This window comes from Megascapheus bottae, chromosome 7, assembly GCF_031878675.1.
Source record: "Megascapheus bottae isolate mThoBot1 chromosome 7, mThoBot2.hap1, whole genome shotgun sequence".
NCBI lineage: Eukaryota > Metazoa > Chordata > Mammalia > Rodentia > Geomyidae > Megascapheus > Megascapheus bottae.
The window spans coordinates 54,964,456-54,986,605 of NC_143515.1; the positions used below are offsets into that span (position 1 = coordinate 54,964,456).

The 22,150-nt window shown below is 38.5% G+C and overlaps 1 protein-coding gene and 1 pseudogene across 1 annotated transcript in view; both read left to right on the plus strand.

Annotated features, from left to right (window-relative positions):
* The window catches only part of LOC150060818 (tRNA (32-2'-O)-methyltransferase regulator THADA-like), a 241,115-nt gene that overhangs the window by 91,459 nt on the left and 127,506 nt on the right, over positions 1–22,150 (plus strand). The window contains exon 9 of the mRNA XM_090337046.1: positions 19,542–19,710. Within this exon, the coding sequence (XP_090193172.1) occupies positions 19,542–19,710 (169 nt within the window). The remainder of the gene's footprint in view (positions 1–19,541; positions 19,711–22,150) is intronic.
* On the plus strand, positions 12,900–13,462 carry LOC150060819 (ubiquitin-ribosomal protein eL40 fusion protein pseudogene; annotated as a pseudogene).

Below are 22,150 nucleotides of genomic sequence, written 5' to 3' on the forward strand. Positions count from 1 at the left end.
TCTTTATTGTATCATCTTGTTTCCATTGTTAAAACATTGCATAATTTTGAAAATATACAAGATTTCTGAAAAAGAACAGACAATAGTAACAAGTATTTATATAAAAATGTGAAGTTTTATAAGTGCTTTCATGTACAGCAAGTTTCTTGATCATGTCTCTTTTTATGCTTAGAAAAATAACAGAATCATAATCATTATTTATCTCATAATCAAGTGAATTAGGAAAGTGAATCAGAAAAGTATTTAAATTACTAAATTTTAGGGGAAAAGGCTTCACTATTCCAAATTGCACATAATAACTTTAGAGAAAAGCTTCAGGGGTAAGTAACAATAGTAGCTGGTTTATGGAAGGCCTATGAGGTGGTAAAAATCCCTTTCCCTTTACTTCTCATGAGCACTTCTTGTGCTCAGTCCTATTTCTCTCTTTCAGCAACAAAAGGTTACTAACTGAAACCTGTGTGGAGGGCACACAGAAAAGGATGCACAGCTCTGAGACTTCTGGCAGCAGTGACAACTCCTGAGTTGGGACATTTTTATCCTGACTACTAGTTCCTAAGAAATGCCACATTTCTCAGAACTATAGATGAACACTCTTTAGTCCCAGAAGTAACTTTGGTTCTTCATCATCGCAATTCCCAAACCCAAATTAGGTGTGCCTGCATTAGTGTGAGTTTTCTATTCAGTCTGTACAACACCCAGCATAATCACAGAATCAATTTGAAGTAGTGATCCTGCTGTGTAAAGAGCTAGTTCCTTTTCATTCTTACAGTAGCCCAGGAAACAGCCATCCTTTTGGGAACCAACTATGGAAATGTATTCAGACGGTTAAGGGAAAGCTGGATTGTTACTGATAGATGTATCAGGCAGACAAAAGAATTTAGAAAGCAGTGAGTGCAAATGTTAGCAAACAGTACCCAAAGTGAATTCCTTGGGCTTGCCCTGTGGGTAATAGTGAGTAGTATTTGAAGGACCCTACTTGTTCATATTTTCACTCAGAAGAATCCCTCTTTCCCATAAAACCAGAGTTTAATAATACCCATTAAATTCTCAGCATCATTTTTCAAAGAGATAAAGAAAACAACCCGAAAATTCGTTCATTTGGAACCATAAAAGACCCCAAATTGCAAAAGTAATCTTTAGCAGGAAAAGTAGTGCTGGAGATATAATAATATTTCAAACTTTACTACAGAGTTATGGTCATGAAAACAGCTTGGTACCGGCAAAAAAATATGACTGAGGATTGATGGAAGGATTGAGGATTGATGGAAATAAACCCACAAATCTATGGCCATCTAATATTGATTAAGAGAATCAAAAACATAAGCTTGGAGAAAGACAGCCTCTTCAACAAATGGTGTTAGGAAACCGGATATCCACATGCAGAAAATTGAATGTGATCTCTTATCACACTTGTAGCAGCATCAATTCAAAATCAAAGATATCCTTGTAACCCCTGAAACCATGAGACTATTACAAGTGGGGGAAGAAACACCAAGACTCCTTGGCACAGGAAGAAACTTTCTGAGTAAAGATGCAGAAGCACAGAAAATCAAGGAAAGACTTCATCAAATTACTAGGAAGTTTCTGTATGACAAAGCACATAACCAACAAGCAAAAGACAGCCTATAGAATGGGAGATTTTTGCCAGCAACTCATAAGACAATGGCCTAATATGCAGACTATACAGAGAACTTTCTAAATTAAATCCTCAAAAAACTAACAATACGATTAATAAATGGCCTAATAAGTTAAAGAGAGTCTTCTCAGAAGAAGAAGTCAATAGACACATGAAGAAATGCTCTGGGCTGCGAGGGTAGCCTAGTGGTAGAGTGCTTGCCTAGCATGCACAAAGACCTGGGTTCATTTCCTCTGTACCACATATACTGGAAAAGTCAGAAGTGGTGCTGTTGCTCAAGTGGAAGAGCTTTAACCTTGAGAAAACCCAAGGAAAAAGTGCTCAGGACCTGAGTTCAAGCCCCAGGAATGGCAAAAAAAAAAAAGAGGGGGAAAAAGAAAGAAAGAAAAAAATGCTCAACATCTCTGGCCAGTTTGAATGGCCATTATCAAAAAAACAATATATGTTGGCAAGGATTCAGCCCAAAGCAAACTCTAATATACTGTGGTGACAATGCAAACTTGTTTAACCACTCTACAAGGCAGTATGGAAGCTTCTCAAAAAAAAAAATTCAATGTAGAACTACTCTAGAATCCAGAAATTCCATTCCTGAGCTTTTACCCAAAGGATTACAAACTAGGATACAGTAGAGCCACCAGCACAGCCATGTTCATTGTAGCACTATTCAGCATAGCCAAAGTATGAAATCAGCTCAGATGCCCTTCAGTGAATAGAATGAACCAAAAAAATGTGATGTGTAAGTATATGTGCGCACACACACACACACACACACACACACACACACACACACACACGCAGTGGAGTTTGACTCATCTGTTAGAACGAATGCTATTGCATCTTTTGTAAAGAAATGGAAAGGCCTAGAAAAAAAAATTATGTTAAGTGAAGTCAGACCCAAAGAGACAAAAGATTTATGTCTTCCCTTATATATGGAATCTTGAGTTAGCTTATAAACTTATAAGTAAATATGTTGAACAAACAAACATGTTAACTGAAATTTGCAGATTCAAGGGAGAACTCAAATAGTATAATTCCTTAGAACAGCAAATTCAGAGTTCAACAAAATAAACACCAGATTCTTGAAAGGGGTGGAGTGGGGACATGGAGAAAGGGTAGATGAATGAAAAATTCAATGTACTCCTTCAAAATTAACAAAAGTGAGGGAAGAGGTGAATGGAAAAGGGATAGGTGAGACTATTGAGAGGGTGACATTGTATTCATATAAACTGCTTTGTTAAATAGCACCTCCTTTGTGCAACTATTTAAATAATTTTGGGGGTGTGGTATAATCCTGGGACTTGAACTCAGGTGCCTGAACTGCTTTAGATAGCACTCTACCACTTAAGCTACAGCTCCATCTTGGCTTTTTTCTTTTTTCTTTCTTCTGTAGGTTTTTTTTTTTTTTTTTTTTTTTTTGGTAGTTTAGTGGAGATAAGAATCTCACAGACTTTCCTGCCCAGGCTTGCTTTGAACTGTAATCCTCAGATCTCAGCCTCTTGAGTAGTTAGGATTACATGAGCCATCAGTACTTGGCTGCTGATTTTTTTTCTTTTATTTTAAAGGGAGTGTGTGTGTTGGGGTGGGGCGGGGGAGAGTAAATGAGAGTTTTAGGTACAGCTTCATTTCATATGGATAAAAATACCAAAATTTTAATTAATACTAATTATAGTCTATTACTCTAGTAAAATTCTAGTTTTCTGGCCAAGCTTCACAGTGTCATACATTTGATATAATTTAATCATTTCTAACCCCCCCTTTCTTCTTATATGACTTAGGAAATCAGAATTTAATTTGAAGCAAATAAAAACTGGACTTAGGAAAAACTCAAAAAGACTGATGAGGTCTTTTCAGTCTGCTACCTGATTGAACATGTCCCCAAAGTGGCAGCCTCAGTATGCATCATGCTCTGGAGGAGTTCCCCACTGAAAGCCAGGTAGCAGAGCAACTTCTATGGCCCCTCGTCCATGCCTGTAAGCTGTAACTTGTTGGTAGAGGTCTCCATGTGAACATTGGCCTCCTTAAGACTTCTGTATGTCTTGAAGGGAACTGGTGTGTCACTGGACAATCCACACTGCTTTAGAAGCCTCAGCTTGCAAGATTTGGAATTGGCCAGCTACTGCTGCTCAATCTTTAATAAATATTTCTTGGTTCTAAGTAGGTTAGAGAATTCAAAGCTGGGGTTTTTTTTTGTTTTGTTTTTTTCCCCTGAGTCCCCTCCACGTTGTTAACAGGTCCAAACATGAGAAGGGGTAACCCCTCTATACATTACCCCGACAATAAAAAATATAATAAAAATATTAAAAAGAGGTCCAAGTAGGAAGGCCATGTTTAGAAATGGAGTACAGGGCATATTCTACTACTGATATTCATATAATGTTATTATCCCTCCTCCCTAAAGGAATGAAACCACTAACCAGGACTAACTTTCCCTTGGGTAGTAAAAACCTATGTGAAAGACTTGAGACCTCTTAAGCAGTATCCTCTTCCCAACTGGAGCTCTCAGGTGACATTTCCATCTTGAGCTGAGCCTTGAAGATTTTCAGGTTAGACTTTCAGTCTTTTTTTTGTCGGTCATGGGGCTTGAACTCTGGGCCTGGAGGGTCATGGGGCTTGAACTCTGGGCCTGGAGGCTGTCCTTGAGCTCTTCAGCTCAAGGCTACTGTACTACCCCTGAGCCACAGCACCACTTCCAGTTTTCTAGTGGTTAATTGGAGATAAGAGTCTCTTGCTCTTTTAGTGCCCACGCTGGCTTTGAACCTCGATCCTCAGATCTCAGCCTTCTGTGTAGCTAAGAGGCATGATCCACCACACCCAGCTTCTTTTTTCTATAATACCGGTCCAGTCGCCTGAACTCAGAGCCTAGGCATGCTGACCCTGATCTTTTTGCTCAAAGCTAGCATTGTACTACTTGAGCCACAGCTCTATCAGCTTCTGGCTCTTTTAGTAGTTAATTGGAAATGAATCTCATGAACTTTCCTTCCTGAGCTGGCTTCGAACTGCAATTGGCCTCCTGGGTAGCTAGGATTATAGACAAGGCAGTCTGGCTGACCTTCTCATTCCTTTAAACAAGATTTTTATGCCTTCTAAAGCAGACATTTCTATGGGAGATGATTTACTTGGTCATTAATGCTACAGTATGAATTAAGTTTAAGTTTCCTTGATTCTGACAGGAAAATAATTAGAAGGAATTAGGGGAAGATGCAAATGAGAATAAAGGAAGAAAGCCTGTTGTCCTCTTCACCTCTTCCGCCTGGCAGAGGACTGCAGTGACTTCTGTCCATGGACTTCTGTCCACCAGAACTTTGTTCATGCTTCCAGTGAAACCATGCTTTTCTTTTCCTTTTACCCTTCTGCAGGGAAAGACTAGAGGTCTTTTTACAGCTTTGACTCTTCTTTACCCTTCTAGATGTAGTTCCATTTCCTTTCCAGGATGAAAGCTTGTCTTTGTCCCCTCCCAAAATAGTTCCAGGCAGCAGAACATAGTGAATCCTTCCAGATAAAAGACCCTGCTGATAAAGTGCCAGATAGTTATCAGAGAAGCAAGTGAGGGGAGTTAAGTCCCTACCATTAATTACTGTGTTATAGCTCTGTTTATATCTTGTTCGTTTAGGGCATGTTTTTCTTGGACAGTTTCTTGTCTGTGTTCTGACCTGTAGTCTAAAGTTTGTAAAACTCCCAAAGATCAGGGAATAGTAGGTTCCTTCTTTTCTGAGAGGCTTAATGGCAAGTAAAAGAAGATCAAAGTTTCTATCTTCCATCTGGAAGGAAATGGATAAATACTTGGTTTGGGCAGTTCATTGCTCACCTCAAGCAGACAAACTCTAGCTTGAATGAACTCTGGCTTTGAATACTTAGCCAGGAGGTTACCTGGAAATGGAATGGCATTTATCTCTGTGAATGTCAACTGGTGATTGATCTCCAGAATCCTATTGAATCTGAAATAAAACTGCTAGAATTTATACTTGGCACCCTTGAACCATATACTTAAAAATGACAAAAATGGTAAATGTTATGTTATTTAAATTTTACCATAGCAAGAATAAATATATAATACTGGTTTCCTGACATTCCAGTGCCTTGGTCACATGTGCAGTGTTGTATGGTGTAGCTGAATGGTCTGATGGGGGTATTGATGCATATAAGGCATTGTCCATCCCTTTAGTGACCATAGGATTGTGCATATAGCATGCCTCAAGGAACCCCCAAAATGAAGAGGCCATTTGGTACCATGATAGAGACACACAAGTCTGAAATTAGAAAAAAGTCCTTTCCATCTCAAAAACTATCAACTTTAAACTATGATAGCCACTCTCCTTCCACAAATGAACCAGAAAAGGGAGAATTAAGTTTACCCTCACCCCAACCAACAATCTTACTGTATAGCTGGGGCTGGCCTTCAGACTTGGATTCCTTGTGCCTTAGCCTCCCAACTTATAGGTTTTCTTGATGGCCGAAATGGTAAAATTATCCAGTGATAGTGATGGAATGCTATATTACTAGAAGTAGAAGCACATATGTTGACATCATCTGTGATGTCTGGTAGCTACTAAGTGGCCAGGCACTAATTTCTGTCTGAATAGTCTTGTTAGATTTTTGTCTGTGACCCAATACATCTTTGATATAGACATATGATTCAACCAGCTTTTTCTGCTTCATTGGTGATGAAAGCTTCTGAAGGCTAGGCTGTGATGTACTTCCAAAAATAAAAATCTTCTCAGACCTTGCCGACATGTTATCTGATAACAAAATTGCAATGTGAATTTGAGGATAGAAAATATAAAGTATATGATGAAGGAATGAATATATCCTTTTCCCAGCTCATGAACTCTCCATTCAGAACTCTGAATAAAGATGTCTGTTTGTGTGTATATATGTGAGATATTCATCATGATTTTAGCAATTCTCTGTCACTTTTTGTCTGTCTCTGACTCTGACTCTGACTCTGTGTGTGCATGTGTTTTCCTTAGACACAGCTTGAGGAAAGCTGAATGTTATTGTTTCACATCTGTAATCCTAGCTACTCAAGAAGCTGAGATCTGAGGATCACAGTTCAAAGCCAGCCCAAGTAGGAAAGTCTGTGAAAGTCTCATCTCCAATAAGTCACCAATAGCAACAGAAAGCAAAAAACCAAACTGCAAGTGGAGTCCTGCTCAAGGTGGTAGAGTTTTAGCCTTGAGCACAAAAGCTTAAGGACAGTACCTGGGTCCTGAATTTAAGCCCTAGGATCAGCCAGGCACATGTGCATGCACGCGCGTGTGTGGGCGCGCACACACACACACACACACAAACAAACAAACAAGGCTAGAGGACATAGGGATAGGGATTTAGGAAGATGTTAAGATATAAGAAGCTAAGGTAAACTGAGTGAAATCGGTAAAAAATATAAACCCTGACCTTTTCATAGATAAGAAAAATTAGAATTAGGATAAAAAACATTTTATTTTATTTTTATTTTTATTTTGAGAGTGTCCCAGTATGTAGTCCTAACAGGCCTCAAACTTTCTCAATCCTCCTTCCTTTGCCTCCCCAGCACTGGGATCACAGTTACGCACTACCATATCTGGCTCAAAAAAATGTATTTTTAGTAAAGAGACTTTGCCAAAAACAGCATGGGTTTAAGCAGTCTTGTGCAAAAAAAGCATCTTAAAAAAATATTTCTTTTTAAAATGTATTATCATAGTCATGTATAGATGGGTCAGAGTCATATTTGTAAGGTAGTGGGTACATTATTTCTTGAACATTGTTACCCCTTCCCATGTTTTTCTTCCACGTCCCCTCCCCCGCCCCTCCCAAGTTGTAGAGTTCATTCCAACATATTGTCTTGTGAATAAAAATAATATTTCTTTACTTTCTTCTTGAGTAATGGTTTTGTCAAAATGATTATTTGGATCATAAACGAAGGGCTTTGAAATGTGTAAGGAAGTGAACATTTCTGTGCCTTGTAAAAACTAGTAAAACAGATTATAAACTAAGTGATGCCAAATTCCACCAGCTTGCCCAGATTCTAAATATTAGCAAATATAGCCAAAGCTAGAAAAATCTACTGATGAAACCACGCAAATGAACGGAAGTGATCTAAATTGTTTAGTTTTCTTTTGAAATATTATATTTATTAAACCTCAGCATCCAAAGTTAAACAGTATTAAATTTCACATATTGTACTTTGTTTTTAATGTTAGGTTAACGGTGTAGCCTCAGCATGACTGAAGATGACTCATATATTCTATGCTGACATTTATTTATTTATTTATTTATTGTTGCCAGTCGTGGGCTTGAGCTCCTTGGACTTTCTCAAGGCTAGAGCTCTACCACTTGAGCCTCAGCACTACTTCTGACTTTTTTCTATGTATATGGTACCGAGGAATCGAACCCGGGTCTTCGTGCATGCTAGGCAGGCAAGCACTCTACCAGTAGGCCAAACTCCCGGCCCTGACTTTTATTTTTGATAGGCAAAGAGGTGATACTAAATTGATTTGTCAATTAAACTCAGAGGAAGTAAGGATTTTCTTGTTTTTTTTTTTTTAATTTCAGTATGTGGAGACTTATTAAGTATTATTAATGTTTAAAATATTGTAGAAAATAATCTATTAAAATTAACAGTGAGAATCAACTGATCTTTTTTTCTGGTAAAAATAAAAACTACCATAACTACAGATTTCAGTTAGATACCTTGAAGGTTATGACCAATATTCTTTCTTGACATGTTCCCCTATCTTAAAATACAGTCGCCATGAAATTAATGTATTAAGCCTTGGTCACAATCCAAGGAAAGAATTGAAGGTAAGGTGATTCTCATCAAAATTAGCAACCTAATTAAATATTAGAAGGCCTCAACCATATAGAAATGTTCTTTGCTTCTGAACAAAGCTAATGCTACTACTGAAATTGTATACTTGTAATATGAGTATATTTTTTAGTTCCAGGGAGTTTGTGTGTGGGGTGTGTGTGTGTGTGTGTGTGTGTGTGTGTGTGTGTGTGTGTATGTATGTGTGTGTGTTTTGTTTTGTTTTGTTTCACCTTTAACTTTGAACTGTAGCTTCTGTTGTGCTTTTATTTGGGCTATGTTAAATATAATTGAACACTGATCTGGAGTTATGGTTTTGTTTGTTGTTGTTTTTTTAATTTCCAGAATTTGGAATTGATTCAAGCTAACATGAATTGAACATGATCTATGATTTGAACAATTTTTTAAGAATTTAAGATATTAGCCAGGCACTGGTGGCTCACTCCTGTAATCTTATCCACTCAGGAGGCTGAGATCTAAGGATTGAAGTTCAAAGCCAGGCTGGGCAGAGAATTTCATAATTGCCAGAAATAGAGCTGTGGCTTAAGTGATAGAGTGTTAGCTTTGAGCACAAATGTTCAGGGACATTACCCAGGCCCTGTGTTCAAGACCAAGGACCAGTACCAAAAAAGCTACAGCAAAACAAAAACCTCAAAAATAAAACACGATATTAAAAAAATTAATCTATTTAAGTTAGAGTAACAAAAATCAATTTGTTTTCATATATGCCATGATTGTTCAAGTGAATGGCTGTGAAAATATTTTAGGGCCAGGATGGTGCTGCATGTCCATAATCTCAACATTCAGGAGGGTGAAGCCAAGGGCCTGGCAAACATAATGAAACTCTATCTCCAAAACAACTAAATGCCAAAAGTACTTCCCTGCCTTGTGGTTGTGAACATTTTTACATGCCTCTTGAGGGGCAAGATTGCTTTCTGATGAGAACCTGCCAGTCCTGGAGCTTGAACTCAGGGCCTGGGCTCTGTCCCTGAGCCTCTCTGTGCTCAAAGCTAGTGCTCTACCATTTGAGCCATAGCACCACTCCAGCTTTTCCTGTTTATATGGTACTGAGGAATTGAACACAGGGCTTCATGCATGCTAGGCAAGCATCCTACCACTAAACTAAACTACATTCTCAGCCCATTCCATGACCCAACACAAGATTATCATTAATCTTTCTATTTTGGTTTCTCTAGTTAATTTGTAGTAGTATCTCACTGGTGTTGAAATTTGAACTTCCCAAATGACTAAATATCTTGAGCATCTTTACATGTATTTATTGCTCATCCATTTATTTTCTTTACTGAAGTGTCTAGTCAAAGCTTTAATTCAGTTTTTTAATTGACTTGTTTATTTTTTTATTATTGTGAATATATTTGGAGCAAAAATCTCTTAGATATGAGTTCATTTATTTCCCTGTCCTTAAGAATTAGAAAAAATAAATTACAGCAAGAAAATAATTTTACTGAAGTGAGACAAAGTAGTATGTAAAACTTTTCCTGGGAGGTATTTTAAACCACACCGTCAACAGTCTGCTTGGGCTATTATAAGTAAGCTGTAGTTTGACTTGATTTAACTAACTTTAAAAAGTATAGCTTTTGGGGCAGGTTGGTTGCTAACATCTTGATATCCTTTGCTGTTCTATGCTATTTTTCCAGGCCAAACAAGTGCAATTTTGGGTAAATTTTCAAGACTTTCCAGGTACTTTATGGTTTTTAAAAATTCATTCATTTTGATTTTGATATTAGTGTTACTAAGAAACATGAGGAAGGCCATTCAGAGGCATTGATTAGCTGTAACAAAAAACAAATTGCAATCTCTGCAGGGGAAATGATCTACTTTTTCATTCAGCAGTAGCACACATTGTTTTAGCTATTGGTGTTGGGCAGATTTGTTTAGCTGCACAGAGACAAAAATAACTAAAGAGGAAGGTCTCTTGGATGAAAGGACTTGGGTAGATGTGGCCCTCAGAAGGGAAGAGTTGAGCAGGAGGGGGGGAAGGAGAGGGGTCTTAGTGATAGGATTCCAGGAGCATTAATGCAGGAGTTTCCTGTGTAGAAAGCATGGTCATTTGTTCTTCAACTCTACCAAGGTTCAAATTAGAGAAAATTGGCTCCCACTGGAGGAAGACAGTGTGGTTAGTGTTAAACATAAAACTTTTATTATCAACATCAATATTGTTATGAGATTAAGCAATGGAACAAGACAAAGATTATAAAGATCTGTTAAAATTAAAAAGATAGCTATCTGCCTGGGATGTTTAAATGTCCATTGATTTATACAATTTTGTTATTGAGGGGAACTTTAGAGATTACTTCTCCTAATATCCTTTTACTAACAAGGATGTGAAAGGGCATTATATAACTTGCCTGTGACCACAGTTGGATACTAATACTTTAATTTGTGGATATTTTAAATGTAATCTCACTTGGGAAAGACAGAAGCAATTACGTCTTTTTTTTTCTAGTAGGTTTCACTTCATCAAAATAGTTGCTTAAAGCAGATGACCATATATATATACATGAATATATATATTTTTTTCCAAGCCCATGGAGATCCTGGCAATATAATGACTGTCTGCATCTTTAAAATGTTAAAGACTGTTAAAACACTTTGAACTTACTTCTAATTAAATATGATACTTTGAATGACTAGGTGAGGAGACCTGAGGTGATCCATAATGATAGACAGAGGAATTGCCACATCTTTTATGGAACCTATCCCAGCCTGATATGGATTCTTCATGAGCTGTTGATTGAACCATGCTACAAAGTCTATAGTTTGGTGGATGGCTTTGGGTCAAAGTCCTGTGACTAATTTGCCTTTCTTAAAGGCAACACATTATAAAGCTTTAAAGGCTTTGATTAGGTAAACAGTAGATTGAGCAGTAGAAATCAGGTTTAGGCTGCCAATTCATTATGGATGGGATCTGCAAATATGAGTTCCAATCATTGGAATTACTGGAGTAAATTGCTTGTAAAACATTCCACACCCTGGATCAAAACAGAAGGAAATTGGCACAAGGAACTTTATTTGGTTGTGGTTACATTTTATTTGGTAACTCTTTGTTTTGTACATGTTCCTACTAGGCCATCTAGAATGAAACCTACATGTATTGTATACTTACTTTAAATGGTTTCTCTAAACTCTAAAAGATAGGATAAAACATCTGAAAATATCTAACACATCACCTGACATCTGGCAGATTGGTGAATGTGCCTACATTCCTTTCCCTTGGGTTTTTGCTTGGGTATCTGAATTCCGTCAGAAGGAAAGTAAATGAAATTATTCAGAGTTAAAAGACTCTTTTTAACTACTTAGGAGGCTGAGATCTTAGGATCACGGTTTAAAGCCAGCAGTATAACCTTGAGCAGAAAAGCTCAGGGACAGCACACAGGCCTTGAGTTCAAGCCCCATGACAGACAAAAGAAAACAAAAAAGGTCGGGAGGCTTAATGGTAGAGTGCTTGCCTAGCATGCATGAAACCCTAGGTTCAATTCCTCAATACCACATAAACAGAAAAGGCCGAAGTGGCTCTGTGGCTCCAGTAGTAGAGTGCCTTGAGCACAGAGAAGTTCAGGGACAGAGTCTAGACCCAAGATCAAGCCCCAGGACTGGGGGGAAAAAAATGAAGTCATTATTCTCCTAAGAAATTTGTTTGGATAAATAAATGTGCTGGGCACAGTAAATGCAGTTTTTATTTTTATTTTTTATTGTCGGGGTAATGTATAGAGAGGTTACAATTACATTTGCCAGATAGTAGGTACATTGCTTCTTACACATTGATACCCTTTCTCATGTTTTTGTCCCCATTCCCCCACCAATCATCTTTTTCCTCCCCTTTCCTATTTCAAATAAACAAACATATATACAATGTACCAGGTAATAAAGTCAGCTACAATATGAGATTAAACCAAAGGGCAAAAAAAAGAGAAGAGAAATAACATAATACATTAAGAACAACAATATTTGAAGCCTAGTGGATCACACTTGTAATCCTAGCTACTTAGAAGGCTGAGATTTGAGAATCGACATTCAAAGCCAGCCAGGACAGGAAAGGCTGTGAGATTTATCTCCAATTAACCACCAGTCAGCTGAAAGCTAAAGTCAAAGAACACTATCCTTGAGCAAAAGAGCTCAGGCACAGTACTTAGGCACTGAGTCCAGGCCCTACAACTGACACCAAAAATAAAATTGTTGGGGAGAGTGGCCAGGAGTTTAGCCTAGTAGTAGAGTGCTGCCCTATTATGTACCGAGAGCTGGATTCAATTCCTTGGTACCACATACATAGAAAAAGCTAAAAATGGTGCTGTGGCTCAAGTGGTAGAGCTCTAGCCCTGAGAAAGTCCCAGGACTGGCAACACACACACACACACACACACACACACACACACACACACACACACACACACGCAGAACAACTAGAGGTTCCAGTTGCAGGCAAAAGGAGCATGTATTCAGGTGATGGTTGATGAACTGAAAATGGATGTTGGACATGTAGAGTATAGCATCCTTAATCATCACTGGACTCCAAGCATGTGGAAAAAGCTCTGCAGACATGCAGAACTTCATGAAGACCCTCACAGGCAAGACCATTATCCTCGAGGTCGAGCCCAGTGACACCATCAAGAAAGTCAAAGCCAAAATCCAGGACAAGGAGGGCATCCCACCTGACCAGTAGTGGATGATATTTGCTGGCAAGGATCTGGAGGATGGCCATACCCTCTCAGACTACAACATCCAGAAAGAGCCCACCCTGTATTTGGTGTTCCTCCTTTGAGGTGGCATCATCAAGCCCTCCCTGCTCCAGTTGGTGCAGAAGTACAAGATGATCTGCTGCAAGTGCTATGCTCGCCTGCACCCCCATGCCGTCAGCTGCTGCAAGAAGTGGGGCCATACCAACAACTCTGCCTCAAGAAGAAGGTCAAGTAAAGCTGGTTGACACCAAGGGCCAAGGTGGCCTCTGCCAGCCCTGTGCCCAGTGCCTAAATAAAGCTTTCTTTACCTAGACTAGAGCACATAAAGAAAGAAGAAAAAGAAAGAAAGAAAGAAAGAAGAATGTAGAAGAAGCGCTCAAGGAATGCCATATTTGTGACAAAAACATGGTTAATTTAAAATCACAAAGCACAGAATCATCTTTTTCAAATTCACTGGGTACTAACCTCTTTTTTTCCCTAATATAACTAAATTCACATTTAATCTTAATCTCCAACTAACCTCTTTTATGCATATACAAATATCCACTTCTGAAAGCAAGATATAAAAGACATGTAACAATAAAGAAAAAGGAATGCTTGATGTATTAGCACTAGAGTTAACAAAATATACTTGGGGCCTTTATCTAAAGAATAAAGTGATACTGACATAAATGAGCCTGGAAGTCCAGAGAAACCCAAGCCACCTTTTCTCCTTAAAGGCTCATTTGGGGTGGGAAGAAGTGTAGGGTTTTGTGAGTTTGTGGAGCCTGTTTGATATAGCAAGACTGTTCCCAGGCCAGGTGTTAAGGCAGGGAACAATAGACAAAATGGTACATGTCCACATGTTTGTACAGGCTGTAAGTTTTCAAAGTAGTCCACAACTACACTGAATTATAATCTCTCACTTAATTATCACTATCTGTCTGGTAGATATCGTATTATACATACATCATCTCATTTAAGCCCACAACAGCCTTATCAAGTAAGCAAAAACTTAAGAAGCTTATACACAAGGTTATACACTGGTAAGTGGTAGTACTTAGATTTAAATTTAGATCTTTGGATTAATTTTTGTCCTACACGTTCAGTGACCCTGTATCTGCTTGCAAAGTCAGTTAATTCCAGCAGACTGGTAGGCTAGGTGGCCAAGACCTGCTGTGGGAAGATAAATGAGTGAACAAACTGATCTTGAAGTTGGACTAGCTCACTGGGAAAGAGTGGATTGGTTCTGGCCAGAGGAAGTGTATTAGACTTCACAAAAAAGCTTATTCCTCAGCAGGGTTCAAATGAAGAGGAGAGCCCCAAGGGTACAGTGTGAAATGACACATTGCAGTGACCTGCAAAGTTCAAAGGCATTACAGATGATACAGTAATTGACTTGCAAAAACCTACAAAATAAACTTAACTAAAAGCTATTTCTTTCCTGGTCTTAAGAGATACCTTATACTGTAGAAATGTTTTCCATATTGCCTAAAAGTTTTCTCCTAACCATGGTAGTTTAAAATATTTAATTGATGTACTATATACGAAGTTTTTAACTCTGTGTGTTTCCTTTTTTTTTTTTTTTTGTTTTGGTTTGGTTTTGGTACTGGGTATTGAACCCAGAATATTGTACTTGCCAAGCAAACAAGCACTTTGCCACCAAGCTACATCCCAGCCTGTATACAAAGTTTTTAGATGGTGTCTGGTTAACTAGAGACTGGTTGATACTATAAGTTATTCTCCTATGTCATTGTGATCAGGTTGGACAAGTTTCTTGAGAAACATTGGTCTTTTCCAAATCTCTGGAGATTTGGAGTCAATAACACTGTAAAGTCTTAGACTAAATTTTGCAAGTGAGCAGTCCTTAATTAGAATGCAGAATTTACTACTTGGTAGCTGTATGACCCAAGGTATGTTAGGAAACCTCAGTTTCCTCACTTTAGATTTGTGAGAATGACACTGACCTTGAATATTAATCAAGTAAATGAAATAGTATGACTAAAGCACAAGATCAATCTGAGCATTAAATAGTCATTTAATCAGCCTCACTTCCTCTGGTCTAGGTACACTGAAGTGGAATCAGGTTTATATATAGGCCAGAAAGTACCTTTTTCTTGTCAAAACCAGACATTCTCTGCCTTGACCCCACTTAGCCAATGCTGGAATGACCTCTCAGACTTCACTTTGCTATTCTACACATCATGGCCCTGAGAATCCTTGACTGATTTTGTTTTGTTTTGTTTTGTTTTCCTCACTTGGCTCCAGGTTCTTTCTGGCCTAGTCAGTAACTTTTCTCTCTGATGCTGTGATACATAACCCAGTATGTATTTGTACTGTGTTCTCAGTCAGTGTCCCTACACTTTGGAGTGAGCACAGACAGTTTTAGTGATACCTAACAAATTAACCTTTGAAAACTCTCAGGAAAATAGATTTTGAGAATAAATATATGAGGTGAATATCTAGAAATTGCATTAATCATCATTTGTGAAAAGGGGTAAAGGGCAAGTGATGTTAGCAAAGTGACATTCTAATCTCTCCTAGTTCCTGAAATGACAGGTCTGAAAGTGTCTTTTATTTTCTCCAGACAGCCTTTCCAGTTCTTCTACCTACTTCCTTTTGTGGTTTCACCCCACAGACACCCATGGACAGTGCAAAAATGACTCCAAGGTGGGCCATCACACCTGGTTACTCAAGAGGCTGAAATCTGAGGATTGAGGTTCATAGGCATCCTGGACAGGAAAGTCCCTGAGACTTATACTTCCAATTAACCACTAAAAATCTACAAGTGGATCTGTGGCTCAAGTGACAGAGCACTAACCTTGATCATCAGAGTTTAGAGACAGCCATGCCCTGAGTTCAAGCCCCAGGATTGACATAAAAAACAAACTAAATAAAACCCTCTAAGCTAGTTGTATGAATGATGTCCTAATTTTCCATTGCTGCATCACATGAAGAGCACACACCTGACTGGCACACTGTCAGATCATCTGATGCATGTAGCCACAGGGAATTCCTCACTGCAGAAAAGCCCAAAGGGTTTGGATGTGTGCCATAAACCTGAAATTGTATGAGAACTTGTGTGTGAACATTCATAAATCTCTTGTGAGAAAGTCCAAAGTTTATATTAGATTCCAGTTTATTTTCATGAACTATTGTTTCTAAAAATGTTAATAAAAACAAAAGCTCAGCTAGCCCATTTAGAGGTTTTTCACATGCTTCTACATGAGAGCAAGTTTATTATCAATTCATTATTATTAATTGATAATTGATAATAATCAATTATTAGTGCAGAATTTACTTCACGGTCTTGTTTCTCTCATTAGGTCCACTTGAAGAACTGCAGTTTAGAATTTGCTGGTGCTACACTAGACATAAGCATATGTAAGAGCATTGTAATTCCAAATTCTTCTCATCTTGAACTATTCTTACAGAGAGCACTTTCGAGTGCTGGGTGTGTATTATTACCACTGCGTTGTTTTTCATTCTTTTTGTTGGGAACAGGGGTTAGGAGTAGGGTTTGAACTCAAGACCTCATGCTTATGTCAGGAACTCTATTACTTGAGCCATTCCCACCAGCCCTAATAGTTTTCCCTCTCTTTCCCCTATCCTTTCCCCTCCCCTTTCCCTTTCCTTCCTTTCTTTTTCCCTTTCCCTTCTCCCTCAGTTTCCCCTTCTGTTCTTCTTTCCTTTCCCCGCAATTAAAATATATTACTGTGATAAAATTCTGTGTCCAAAGCAAAATGAAAATGCAATTGTTCTCATTTTTTATCCTAATAGCCAATAGATTCTACATTTCCTCAATACACCCCCTTCTGATAGCTGCCAGAAATGTGGATTTTTTAAGTGTTTATGTATGTATACAAATAGTGTTCATAGCCTTCCAATTAAATAATTTGTGCTAGAAAAGAATGTGAAATTACATTTAATCATTACATTATAATGAATGTTAATTTAAATATTACTTCATAAATTGGCGTCTTCCCCCCCTCCTTTGGTAACTTTATTACTATTGGAAAAGTTGATTTTGCTTTTTAACCTGGTTATGTGGGTTTAGTAAATTCCCTAAAACAGAACATTCGGGCACTTTTCCCAATTTCCACTCTCTCTTTTGTATGGATGCCAGATTCCTTTGGGAAATCATCATTTGCAAAAGGTCAGGAGCAAAGGAGGGATATTCTTTAGTGTAGGGTTACTGCTAATAGGAAACTAAACATCTGTAACCATGTAAGACTTATTTGTATTTGAAGGGAAACATTTATATACTCGAATCTTTTCCTAACATAAAACACACGATAACACAGTGTGTGTATGTTGCAGAAATGGGGACCAGCCTGGGAAACTTCCAACAAATGACTGCTATGTTGAGTGAGGTCATTGACTAATTAAATCTCAAAACATTTTCAGATTATTTTCTATTCTTTGTCAGTGAATGAAGTTTTCCCCCTGATAGGCCAAACCAAACATTCTACTGTGTTTACCAATTGCAAATTAAACATTTAATCATTTTAAAGGAAAAATAAGTGAGAAAATGGATAAGTTGTCAAATCCTAGTTAAGGAACAGCAGGAACTCTAGCCACCTAATACTTAAGTTCTTAATGTCTTTCCCAGTATGATGTGTGATGAGCTCTTCATTCTGAAACTGGGTGCTGACGGGACTACCTGATGGTCCTGCTTTCTTGAGGGATGAAATGACAATGTTTTCATTTACCTGATAGCTCTTGTCTCCCTCCATCCCTCCTCTGTCCCTTCTTCCTCCTCATGTCTCCTATGATGTATTCTGATGAGTTCATTCCTTTTGTAGGGAAATATCTGTGTTCTTATTGTGGCATTAAGGTACATGGTGGTACCTCTGAGGTTTTAGAAACTCTCAGCCATAGGGTCTGTCCCTCTCTATGCCAGACCTACCTGGCCATGGCCCTTGTTGGTGAGATCTTACCAGTTAGTAATCTCTCATTAAAATATTAGTTCATTCTGAAAAAAAGTGGAAAGGCCAACTCTTTACTCTGTAAACTCTATGTCTTCTGATCTCCCCTTCATTTATCTTGGTACCTAGACATTTCGTGCTTTTTCTAACTAAATAAAAGATTATGAAGCCTAGAGAATTCTAGTTATGAACTTGCCATTTTATACTTCCCTCTTAATCAGTCCTCTATCTGGGGTGGCTCCCAGCAATTTCAAAAAATGGTTGTGGCTTCTTGAGTTCTAAGTGTTTACAGAGTCAAGGGCCTTTAGATTCCCTGCCTCTCCAGTGACCTTTGTAGAATCTCAAAATAACACTTGCCCATGACTTCTCCTTATTTAAGAACTAGCTTTTAATTCCAACTCTTTGTATATGAGTCAACCTCCAAGGATTTGGCAAGAGTTTGATGGCGTGAAACACATTTCTTATTCTCTAACAGTAAGTTTAGAACATGCAGCCTGCTGTTTGTGTGGACTGAGCATTTCTCAACCTTAAAATCCATTGTTATTTATCAGCTTTCTCTTCATCCAGACATATATACCTGTACCTTGAGCATTGCTACCCTTGCCTAATCCCACTGTTTTTGAGTAAATAGCTTCCTGTTTTCTCTTGCCTAGTTGAACCCTCGTCTGATTCCCATTCCTTCTCCTTTAACTTTTAAGACAAGGATAATTTTTCCCATAATGAAATCTTCCAGATATACTTCTTATCTTGCCAGCAATAGGATGGGTACTTCAGAGACAATATTGACTATATTTTCATGCCATTCATAGTGATTTTGTTTATCATTTTTCCAGTGACTATTTGTTGTTGAGTGTAAACCATATTTTTCTTGTTTACTGCTGCCAGTCTTTTTACCAAAACCTGCCTATGTTTAATCCCATGTGATTGAATTGTGTATGTGGCCAGGCGTGAGGTTATATGGCTCTCCTCCCAGTACTCAGGGGACAAGAGGATTGTAAATTCAAGGTCAACCTGAGTTATATAGTGAGACTTTCACAAAAAGCAAACACAAAAAGATGTATAGATGCTAATGATGTGTATGTGTGTGTGTGTGTGTGTGTGTATTTTTTTTTATTTTTATTTTTATTTTTTTGGCCAGTCCTGGGGACTGAACTCATGGTCTGAGCACTGGCCTTGGGCTTTCGTCAAGGCTAGTGCTCTACCACTTGAGCCACAGCACCAATGGCCGACTTTTCTATGTATGTAGTACCAAGGAATTGAACCTGGGTCTTCCTGCATGCTAGGCAAGCACTCTAACACTAGGCCAAACTCCCAGCCAAGATGTTAATGATATTTTTAACTAAAGCAAAGTCATTTGTAGAATTAATGCAACTATGAAATAAAACATCAGCTAGCATCAGGAGCAGCTCCTACCAACCTCTCTCTGTCTGTTCTAGCTGGGTAGAACATCTGCATATGCAATGGTAGAGATGTGAAGATGAGCACTGAGTTGGTCTTGTGCTTCTGTTTCTCTCCAGGTGTGGTCACTCACCCGTCTATCGCTCCCGTGAGATGGCAGCTCGTGCATTGGTCCCATTCATTACAATAGACCAAATTCCTAATACTGTCCATGCCCTACTGGCCACACTCCCTAACTACACTGACCAGTGTCTCCATCAGAACTACATTCATGGAACACTTCTCCAGGTGAGTAGTAGTTTTGTGTGTTACTTCTATCAAACACCATCATAAGGTAAATATTGGTTTTGCATGTAAATATTGGTTTTGCAGGTAAAGACTTGATACACAGGCCTGTAACTTTATCTGTAGAACTTATTTATTTCAGAAAGATTATATATCTTACAGGTACATTCCTTTTCATCCCAAACTTAAACTCATTGTTACATTGTGGTTCTGGAAGATTGTCCTTTTTTACCTACAATATTATTTTCCTATCAAGGATGCCTATAGAACCTTTGAGGCCACTCCTCATTCATGCTAAAGCTGTGAGCATCCTTGAAAGAACAGTTAGCCCAAGAGGCATCTGAAAAGTCACACAAATGAGGGAGAATACATGGAAATGTCAAAACCTTTCTTTCCCATTTTCTCTGTGCTGTGGAAAATACTTTTTATTTTGAATAGATACACAGTTTATAATTGTTAACATTTCTTCTTGAAAAGCTCTAAATACAACAAATGAAGAGACATGAACTTCTTATTGAAACTGTCCTATTAAATCCTAACTTGGGGACAGGTAATGTTGGCAAGGTCTTCTGTTTACATTGTGTTGTGGCCCCTCACAGGAAGTGATGAGAATTGGTCTTGAGACCCTAGTACATATTATAAGCCTGAGGTCTACACTGTTGATGTGGAGGCTGTGTGTAGATGGTTCTGTGGGAGTCTAGGGAGGTGCCTGGGTCTGAATCCAGTCTTTACCCCATACCTCCTGAAGGCACATCTGTATCCCTACCTATGAAAGTAGGGCTACTGCCTTAGTAACATATACTTCATAAGGATTTATGAAGAGTGGATTAGTCCGTGTATATAAACTGTTTAGTACCTGGTCCATAAGAAAAATGTAGATATTATTATCTATAATTTTATTATTATCTGTAACCTTAATGAAATTGTGCTATAATGGAAACTAATATTTTTCGTAACTGATATTTTTAGTATTATCTGTAGTTGAGAATATAGTTCTTACTTCCTTTCCTTGGTTATTTTATGTATTCAACAAGTATTTATTGAATGCTTAATATGTGACCTTGTCGATCCTTGTCTGGAAGTAAATTAGGCAATCTCAATGGAGTGTAGCCAGTACTATGTGAGCATATAGCAGGGAAGTCATGGAAAACATCATTTTAAAAAAAAGGTGATATCTAAACAGGGATTAAAAGACGGTAGACAAGAGATGTAGGGAAGGAGTCTCCTAGGCGGAAAAAAGTGTAATAGAAAAGAAAAGCTCTGTGTAAATTAAAAAAAAAAAAAGTCATCTTGTCTGGGAACTGCCTGTTTGGATCAGACTGAAATTCTAGATTGGTGGTTTTTAATTGATCCCAGGACTTGTTTTGGGTTTTTTGGGGGGGAGGGGGGCTTTTGTTTTGCTTTATTTTTGTTTGGTTGGTTTTTTGTCGGTCATGGGGCTTGAACTCTGGGCCTGGGCACTGTCCCTGAGTTCTTGGCAGCTGAAGGCTACCACCCTACCCCTTGAGCCACATCGCCACTTCCAGTTTTCTGGTGGTTAATTGGAGATAAGAGTCTCATAGACTTTAGTGTCCAGGCTGGCTTTGAACTGTGATCCTCAGATCTCAGACTCCTGAGTAGTTAGGATTACAAGTGTGAGCCACTGCACCCGGCGATCTCAGGACTTCTTTATGTATTGAGTTATTGAGGATACCAAAGAACTTTTGCTTCTCAATATTTAATTAGGAAACACAGTGAAAAGAAGTAATAAAGCATGTACCTGGAGACCTCCATAAATGCCACTGTATGTTACAAGAGAATGAAAGTAAAAGAGGAGGGGCCGGGAGTTTGGCCTAGTGGTTAAAGTGCTTGCCTAGCATGCATGAAGACCTGGGTTCGATTCCTCGGTACCACATATAGAAAAAAAAGCCAGAAGTGGTGCTGAGGCTCAAGTGGTAGAGCTCTAGCCTTGAGAAAGTCCAAGGACAGTGCTCAGGCCCTGAGCTCAAGCCCAGGACTGGTAAAAAAAAAAAAAAAGAAAGTAAAAGAGGAAACTAATGTAGGAGTTTGATGCTGTAGACTTCCTGAAAAGATTGAATCCATGCCCTCAAAGGTCCTAGACTCTGGATCCTGTCTGCTCTATGTTAGGTATGTTGTAAACTTTTTGTGGGTCTCTTACAAGGAACTCTTAGGCACTCCTCCTCCTTAGGGTCTCAATATATCTGTGATGAATATGGGGTAGGGGTGCCTGTCATTCTCTTGGTGCTTTCATGGAAAGGAACTAGTGACCATAAGGAAAGCAGAACAGATTTTTCCAAGTGTGCATGTGGCTGCACTAGAAGGAGTGCCTGGATTGTGAAAGGGATCAACTGAAGAACCATTCTGGGTTGGATTTGGCAGAGTAGTATGGTTGGGGTCTTTCTGAACATTTTCACCAGTTGTACAAGTAGACTTCCCCTACTTT